At 46.1% G+C, this 8,994-nt stretch overlaps 1 protein-coding gene across 15 annotated transcripts in view; it reads left to right on the forward strand.

The window, feature by feature from the left end:
• The window catches only part of LOC117966726 (catenin delta-1-like), a 45,925-nt gene extending 38,206 nt beyond the window's left edge, over window positions 1–7,719 (forward strand). For 13 of the 15 annotated variants that reach the window (XM_059018902.1, XM_059018901.1, XM_059018907.1 and 10 more), the window contains 9 exons: window positions 68–136; window positions 413–540; window positions 1,624–1,774; window positions 2,771–2,963; window positions 3,124–3,311; window positions 3,880–3,933; window positions 4,032–4,114; window positions 4,833–4,890; window positions 6,800–7,719. In XM_059018902.1, the coding sequence (XP_058874885.1) occupies window positions 68–136; window positions 413–540; window positions 1,624–1,774; window positions 2,771–2,963; window positions 3,124–3,311; window positions 3,880–3,933; window positions 4,032–4,114; window positions 4,833–4,890; window positions 6,800–6,858 (983 nt within the window). In that variant the 3' untranslated portion in view covers window positions 6,859–7,719. Of the gene's footprint in view, window positions 1–67; window positions 137–412; window positions 541–1,623; window positions 1,775–2,770; window positions 2,964–3,123; window positions 3,312–3,879; window positions 3,934–4,031; window positions 4,115–4,832; window positions 4,929–6,799 lie in introns of all 15 variants that reach the window. The other 2 variants (XM_059018910.1, XM_059018911.1) reach the window with 2 other exon arrangements.
• Window positions 7,720–8,994: the final 1,275 nt, after the last annotated feature.

Genomic DNA, 8,994 nt, shown 5'->3' on the forward strand with positions numbered 1-8,994 from the left:
CTGTAATGAATTTGCTGTCCAAATACAATTTTGTAAATTTTTGTTCAACTATATATTTAATTCACAGGAAAGAACAACACTGAAGATTACAGCACAGAAGTTATTGATATTCCAAAACGCTCCGTACCAGCGAAAGGTAAACAGTCTTCATTTTTATATTATAGCAGCTAGACTAGAGCACAGTGTTTGATTGACTATAGCAGCTAGACTAGAGCACAGTGTTTGATTGACTATAGCAGCTAGACTAGAGCAGTGTTTGATTGACTATAGCAGCTAGACTAGAGCACAGTGTTTGATTGACTATAGCAGCTAGACTAGAGCACAGTGTTGGATTGGCTAGAGCAGCTATTCTGGAGCACAGTGTGTCTTGTTTGCTGTATTGGGGTTGAAGTTGAAGTTGTTTCTCTCTCAGGCTATGAGCTGCTGTTCCAGCCGGAGGTGGTGCGTTTGTACACGTCTCTGCTGAAAGAGTCTAAAATCCCTGCGGTGCTGGAAGCAGCTGCTGGAGCGCTGCAGAACCTGTGTGCGGGGAGATGGACGGTGAGACACGCCTCGTTTCTGACCGTCTCTGCCGCTCGCCTCTCTCTCCTTTTGCTCGCCTCTCTCTCCTTTTGCTCGCCTCTCTCTCCTTTTGCTCGCCTCTCTCTCCTTTTGCTCGCCTCTCTCTCCTTTTGCTCGCCTCTCTCTCCTTTTGCTCGCCTCTCTCTCCTTTTGCTCGCCTCTCTCTCCTTTTGCTCGCCTCTCTCTCCTTTTGCTCGCCTCTCTCTCCTTTTGCTCGCCTCTCTCTCCTTTTGCTCGCCTCTCTCTCCTTTTGCTCGCCTCTCTCTCCTTTTGCTCGCCTCTCTCTCCTTTTGCTCGCCTCTCTCTCCTTTTGCTCGCCTCTCTCTCCTTTTGCTCGCCTCTCTCTCCTTTTGCTCGCCTCTCTCTCCTTTTGCTCGCCTCTCTCTCCTTTTGCTCGCCTCTCTCTCCTTTCGCTCGCCTCTCTCTCCTTTTGCTCGCCTCTCTCTCCTTTCGCTCGCCTCTCTCTCCTTTCGCTCGCCCTCCTGTGTCGCCCCCTGCAGTACGGGAGGTATCTGTCTTTAGTATTTCTGCCAGTATTTGGTGTGTTCATGGTTGTGAATGACTCCTCCTCCTCTCCTGTGTCGCCCCCTGCAGTACGGGAGGTATCTGTCTTTAGTATTTCTGCCAGTATTTGGTGTGTTCATGGTTGTGAATGACTCCTCCTCCTCTCCTGTGTCGCCCCCTGCAGTACGGGAGGTATCTGTCTTTAGTATTTCTGCCAGTATTTGGTGTGTTCATGGTTGTGAATGACTCCTCCTCCTCTCCTGTGTCGCCCCCTGCAGTACGGGAGGTATCTGTCTTTAGTATTTCTAACAGTATTTGGTGTGTTCATGGTTGTGAATGACTCCTCCTCCTCTCCTGTGTCGCCCCCTGCAGTACGGGAGGTATCTGTCTTTAGTATTTCTGCCAGTATTTGGTGTGTTCATGGTTGTGAATGACTCCTCCTCCTCTCCTGTGTCGCCCCCTGCAGTACGGGAGGTATCTGTCTTTAGTATTTCTAACAGTATTTGGTGTGTTCATGGTTGTGAATGACTCCTCCTCCTCTCCTGTCGTCCCCTGCAGTACGGGAGGTATATCCGCGCGATGGTGCGTCAGGAGAAAGGGCTGTCGAGCATCGCGGAGCTGCTGGAGCACCCCCAGGACAGGGTGGTGAGGGGCATGTCGGGGGCGCTGAGGAACCTGGCCATCGATGGGAGGAACCGGGAGCTCATCGGTGAGACAGCAGCGCAGTACAACACAAAACATTCCTACAATACAATATATATAGCACAATGCATTCCTACAATACAATATATATAGCACAATGCATTCCTACAATACAGCACAATGCATTCCTACAATCCAATATATATAGCACAATGCATTCCTACAATACGATATGTTAACAAGGGAACATTATTCAGCAGCTTTCATAGGACTCTATGAAGCTGAGGGAGTTCATTCTATATAGAGGGGGTGGAATTCAATATGTTAACAAGGGAGCATTATTCAGCAGCTTTCATTGGACTCTATGAAGCTGAGGGAGTTCATTCTATATAGAGGGGGTGGAATTCAATATGTTAACAAGGGAACATTATTCAGCAGCTTTCATTGGACTCTATGAAGCTGAGGGAGTTCATTCTATATAGAGGGGGTGGAATTCAATATGTTAACAAGGGAGCATTATTCAGCAGCTTTCATTGGACTCTATGAAGCTGAGGGAGTTCATTCTATATAGAGGGGGTGGAATTCAATATGTTAACAAGGGAACATTATTCAGCAGCTTTCATTGGACTCTATGAAGCTGAGGGAGTTCATTCTATATAGAGGGGGTGGAATTCAATATGTTAACAAGGGAGCATTATTCAGCAGCTTTCACTGGACTCTATGAAGCTGAGGGAGTTCATTCTATATAGAGGGGGTGGAATTCAATATGTTAACAAGGGAACATTATTCAGCAGCTTTCATTGGACTCTATGAAGCTGAGGGAGTTCATTCTATATAGAGGGGGTGGAATTCAATATGTTAACAAGGGAACATTATTCAGCAGCTTTCATTGGACTCTATGAAGCTGAGGGAGTTCATTCTATATAGAGGGGGTGGAATTCAATATGTTAACAAGGGAACATTATTCAGCAGCTTTCATTGGACTCTATGAAGCTGAGGGAGTTCATTCTATATAGAGGGTGGGGTAATTCAGTATGTTAACATGATGTCTCTCCTCTCCCAGGGAAGCATGCGATGCCCAGTTTAGTGTTGAACTTACCGGGAGGGCAGCAGCAGCCAGCCAAGAACCTGAGTGAGGAAACTACAGTGTCTGTGCTGAGCACCATGAACGAGGTCCTGCAGAACAACCTGGAGGCAGCCAAGAAACTCAGAGAGGCACAGGGGATCGAGAAACTGGTGCTGATCAACAAGGACGGGTAAGAGAGAGACCCGAGGGAGAGAGAGAGACCTGGGGGGAGAGAGAGGAACTGAGAGAGAGAGACCCGGGGGCAGAGAGTAATGGGGGGCAGAGAGGAGCGGGGAGAGACTACATGGTGTCCTGTGTTTTTATGTCCTGTATTGTCTCTCTCCTCTCAGCAATCGCACAGACAGGGAGGTTCGGGGCGCAGGCCTCGTGCTGCAGACGGTTTGGGGGTACAAGGAGCTGCGGAAGCCCCTGGAGAAGGAGGGCTGGAAGAAAACGGACTTCATGGTGAATCTGAACCCCGTCCCCCGAAACCAGGGGTACGAGGACAGCACGCTGCCCCTCATGGACAAGAGAGCCGGTGAGAGAGGGGAGGGAGAGGGGGAGACTGACCGCTGCAGCCCTAAACTCAGGAGGTCTGCTCAATTTTAGGAGATTTATTTCATTAATTGAGAGACTCTCTGCTTTACAAATGTAGATGCGGAAGTAGAGCTGGTGATATTATTATTATTATTATTATTATTATTATTATTATTATTATTATTATTATTAATGAGTCATTCAGCAGACACTTTTATCCAAAGTGACTTCCTGAGACTAGGGGGGTGAACTCTGCATCAACTGCTGCTGCTGCTGCAGTCACTTCCAATAGGAGCTCGTTTGTTTGACGTCTCATCCTGAAGGACGGAGCACAAGGAGGTTCAGTGACTTGCTCAGGGTCACACACACACACACAGGGAGTCGGAGGCTCAGCCGGGATTTGAACCTCCTGGTATCGAGACCCTTTCTTGAACCGCTGGCCCAGCCAGCCTCCTAATTGATTTTAACGAGGAATTGGAATTGGAAAAAAAAGGGTTTTTGACCCCAATGCTGACTCTCCTAATCCTCCTCTTTTTTAATTGAATGTGTGTCTCTCTTCCCTTGTGCAGGTGAGAAGGGAGACCGAGACAGAGACATGATCCCCATGAACGACTTGGGCCCAGGTGAGGAGCGATGCGATGGGCAGGCAGGCAGGGGCTTGGGGTCCTTCACTCCTCCTTTCTCCTGGTTTATTAATTTTTTTCTTTCGTTCTTTCTTTAGAGGCGTATTCCACTCTGGACCAGCGAGACCGAAACCGGACTCTGGACCGGTCCATTGACATGTCGGAACAAGACCACATGCAGGTATGAGGGGGGCGGGGCCTGGGAGGCTGGAGGGGCGGGGCCTGGGAGGCTGGAGGGGCGGGGCCTGGGAGTACTGCTTTCTTTACATGATGTAGTTAGATGCATCACGATGCATACAAAACCACACTGTAGCTTGTTGTAGGCAAAGAACTACAACTCCCAGCATCCCTCACCATTGCTGCAGATGAGGAGGTATGCTGGGAGCTGTAGTTACAGCTGGGGCTGTACTGATTCAGAGGAGAGGAGGAGCCCTGGACTGGTGCATTTGATGCCTGCACAGGGGTGGGTGGGGGGAGTGTAATGGGCTAGCAGAGGGGTCTCGGGGTCTACCCTGGTAAAGGCACGGCCGCGTGGTGTGAGCCTGTGTTTTTTGTTAATGCAGTGTCTAGCTTTTCTGTGTGTGGTTTAGCCTGTGTGAAGGTCAGGTTGACCTGTGCTGACCTCACAGTCTCCTCCTCGCTGCGCGGGCAGCCCTGCACTGTCACTTCCACTTCCACTAACCACACCGTTTATTATTCCTTCCTTTCTTCCCCCCTCTCTTCCCCCCCCTCCCTCTCTCTTCCCCCCTCTCTCTCTCTTCCCCCTCCTCTCTCTCTCTTTCTCTTCCCCCTCTCTCTTTCTCTCCCCCCTCGCTCTTCCCCCTCGCTCTCTCTTCCCCCCCCCCTCTCTCTCTCTCTCTCTCTCTCTCTCTCTCTCTCTCTCTCTCTCTCTCTCTCAGAGGGGTTTGCTTGAAGGCAGTAATGGTTCTCTGACTCACCTGGTTGACTCCTACGATGGTTAGACTCCTCCTCTTCCTCCCTCCCCCCTCTGCATGGTACGTCACCCCCCGACCCCATCGCATGACACCGCCTGCTAAACACACTCACTCACTCACACACTCCCTCCCTCGCTCGCTCCCTCTTTCATTCTCCCTCCTTTCATCTTCTTTTTTTGCCTGCCTCTTATTTCTGTGTGTCCCGTTCTCTCTACCTCTTCAGTGTGGCGCTAACGAACTCCACCCCAGTGATGTCTGCTACCGTCTTCACACGAGAGAGTTAGACCCGCCCCTCCCCTTCAATAACCCTGCCCCCCCCCCTCAATAAACCCCTCCTACCACTGCAGCCAGTCCTGGGGTTCAGAGCTCCCCTCAATGAAGTCTAGTATTATTGTTATTAATATTGAAATGATCAGGAGCCAGGAGTTTGAGCAGGGTTAGAAACTCACACTAGCCCTGCTGCTGCTGCTGCTGCTGCACCCAGTCCTGGGGTTCAGAGCTCCCCTCAATGAAGTCTAGTATTTATTATTTATTATTATTTATTATTATTATTATTATTATTATTATTATTATTAATATTGAAATGATCAGGAGCCAGGAGTTTGAGCAGGGTTACAAACTCACACTAGCCCTGCTGCTGCTGCTGCACCCAGTCCTGGGGTTCAGAGCTCCCCTCAATGAAGTCTAGTATTTATTATTTATTATTATTTATTATTATTATTATTATTATTATTATTATTATTATTATTAATATTGAAATGATCAGGAGCCAGGAGTTTGAGCAGGGTTACAAACTCACACTAGCCCTGCTGCTGCTACTGCTGCACCCAGTCCTAGGGTTCAGAGCTCCCCTCAATGAAGTCTAGTATTATTATTAATATTGAAATGATCAGGAGCCAGGAGTTTGAGCAGGGGTTCATGTCAATAAAGTTAGTAAGAGCTGAGGGTTAGGGTGTTGTGTGAAATCGGTACAGCTCTCTGGGTCTGTCTCTCAAACTATCCCCTCATACATATTCACACAGAGTTTCTACCTCACTTTTTATTTGTTTTTTAAATATTTTTTGTTAATAGTGGTGTGATGTGTCTTTGTAAATATATCCACACTCCAGGAGTCTCACATTTTTTACATATATATATATATATATATATATAATTTTTATGGTATTCCATGGTGTTTGTGTTTGAGTCCTTCGGATTTATTGCAATGAATCAAACTTTATTTAAAGTTTTTGTGTTGCTATACTTTGTATGTTTATCTGTATTTAACTGAGAGCCAGCGCCATCTAGTGCACAGCTAATGCAACTGAACATCTCCTCTGAATGAAACTCCTGAGTAATTCAGTGTAGATAGACTCTAAACTCTATAGAAATATATCCCCTCGCTCACACACGCTGCACATTGACTCTCACACAGTGGAGATAGACTCTAAACTCTATAGAAATACATCCCCTCGCTCACACACGCTGCACACTGACTCTCACACAGTGGAGATAGACTCTAAACTCTATAGAAATACATCCCCTCGCTCACACACGCTGCACATTGACTCTCACACAGTGGAGATAGACTCTAAACTCTATAGAAATACATCCCCTCGCTCACACACGCTGCACATTGACTCTCACACAGCGGAGATAGACTCTAAACTCTATAGAAATATATCCCCTCGCTCACACACGCTGCACATTGACTCTCACACAGTGGAGATAGACTCTAAACTCTATAGAAATACATCCCCTCGCTCACACACGCTGCACATTGACTCTCACACAGCGGAGATAGACTCTAAACTCTATAGAAATATATCCCCTCGCTCACAGTAATGATTTTCAGGGAGTGAAGGGAACGCTTGTTCTGTAAATTTAATGCAATTTTTAAATGTTAAGATGTCCAAATGGTGCTAATTTTTATTATTGTTTTCTTTTCACAGAAAAACTAATAATCTTCATCTCCCAGAGAGATTTGTCAATCCAATCCCACTGCCGCTAGAAACTGGCATGAGAGAGAGCGTGATCGATCCAGCGTAAAATAACCAAGAAATTAATAATACAGAAAAATACAAGAAACAGAGGCAGGACTGGAGATTCAAAGGAGGGGGAGCCATTCTGTCTGTTTCATTCAAGAAGAAAAATCTCTCTCTCCTAAGATCCCCACCCCCCCCAAAAAATATATCGTCCGATTGCAGCCGACCACCCAGGGTCATGAAACCAGTGAGGTAATTTGAGCAGCTGCAGTACCGACTGCAGCCACCAGAGGGAGGCAATATCCGATGCAGAATTGTACTTTATATAATTATTATAATGGGTTTAAAGAAATTGATTTTAAAATGTGTGTTTTTTTTATTTCTTTTCATTATCAAGTAAAAACATAAAGGTTCTTGTGTTTGAAAGCGTTTTTTTTTTTTTTAAATGTTTTATTAGTGACTTGACTAATGTTTTTGCCCACAGTGCCCCCTACTGCTCAATGTGTGGTAATGCATGTAATCTCTCCTCTGTGTGGCAAAGCAGCGTCTCTCCTGTAGGGGGCAGCAAAACCTACACGTTTTAAGTTTAGCAGGAGAGGTTTGGCCATTTTTTGCCATTTTCTAAAATTTAAATAACATTTAAGGAAGTATTTTTCTAAAAGTAAAACCGCAGGAGAAATTAATGTGTGTGTGTGTGAGGAGGATGGGGGTTATTAAACTTTCAACACTAAGTTCAGTTTGATGTGCCGCCAGATCAGAAACTCTTGGTTTTTGAGAATCACTTTCACCTGCCGAGCGTTAGGATTTGTTTTGAGAGACTTGAAGCACTTTGCATCGACCTGCAAAAGAGGGAATTAAAAAATAAAACTAGTTAAAAAAATAAATAATTCAGAACCGCGAGGATATCGGCTGGTTTAAAAAAAGCGACACTTGTCTCATCAATCTCCTCTCTCTCTCCTTTCTTTCTTTCTTTCTTTCTTTCTTTCCTTCCCTTCTCTTTCTCTCTCCTTTTCTTTCTTTACCTTCTCATCTTTCTATGTTCTCCCCCTCTCTCTCTCTCTCTCTCTCTCTCGCTCTCTCTTTCTCTCTTTCTCTTTCTTTCTCTCTCTTCTTTCTCTCTCTCTTTTTCTTTCTCTCTCTCTCTTTCTCTTTCTCTTTCTTTCTCTTTCTCTCTTTCTCTCTCTCTCTCTCTCTCTCTTTCTCTCTCTCTCTTTCTCTCTCTCTCTTTCTCTCTTTCTCTCTCTCTCTCTCTCTCTCTCTCTGTTCTAGTGAAACGCGGTGAATGGAATGATCTCGCTTGTATTTTCTCTGCTGCGGATTCAAACCTGAATCCCTGCTGGGGGGGGGGGGGGGTCGGTTTAGAAATTGAAGCGCGGCGGGGGGGGGGAGACAGAGCTGATGTACAGACTCCGGGAGGAGCGTTCTTTGCGGGGCGGGGCGGGGGGGGGGGGTTGAAATGTACATTTTTTGAGGGAGACAATCTTTTTTTTGTGATGTTTGTTTTTTATTTAGTCATTAGTTTTTGTTACTCACTCATCAAAGAAACGAGCAGCGATTCTCACCCTAATCAATCATTGCTAATTAAACGGTTGTGTGTGTGTTTTTCTTTCAAATTTTGAAGGAAAAAAAAATAATTCGATGTACAAATTTTTTAATCAAAAAAAATATAAAATAATAAACTGAGTTCCTAGTTGCACTTTTTCGTTTTGACTCGAGCAGTTCAGAGACGGCAGTCCTCTCATTTAGGATGACCGTCAGGTTTTGTGCCAATTTTTAAAATTAATTGTTTATTTCCATATCTTGCAGTCCTGAGCGTTGCCAAAATACTGTAAACATAAAATTGGTCGTGGTTGAGAAATATTGACCTATTTTTACACTTTTCAATGAATCTGCAGAACATACTGTTAGCTTGGAAGGCAGCGGGTTCGAGGAGCTCCGTGGTTAGGGTGCTGGGCTGCAGTGTGGAAGGCAGCGGGTTCGAGGAGCTCAGTGGTTAGGGTGCTGGGCTGCAGCGGGTTCGAGGAGCTCAGTGGTTAGGGTGCTGGACTGCAGTGTGGAAGGCAGTGGGTTTGAGGAGCTCAGTGGTTAGGGTGCTGGGCTGCAGTGTGGAAGGCAGTGGGTTTGAGGAGCTCAGTGGTTAGGGTGCTGGACTGCAGTGTGGA

This window comes from Acipenser ruthenus, unplaced genomic scaffold (genome assembly GCF_902713425.1).
Source record: "Acipenser ruthenus unplaced genomic scaffold, fAciRut3.2 maternal haplotype, whole genome shotgun sequence".
Taxonomy (NCBI): Eukaryota; Metazoa; Chordata; class Actinopteri; order Acipenseriformes; family Acipenseridae; genus Acipenser; species Acipenser ruthenus.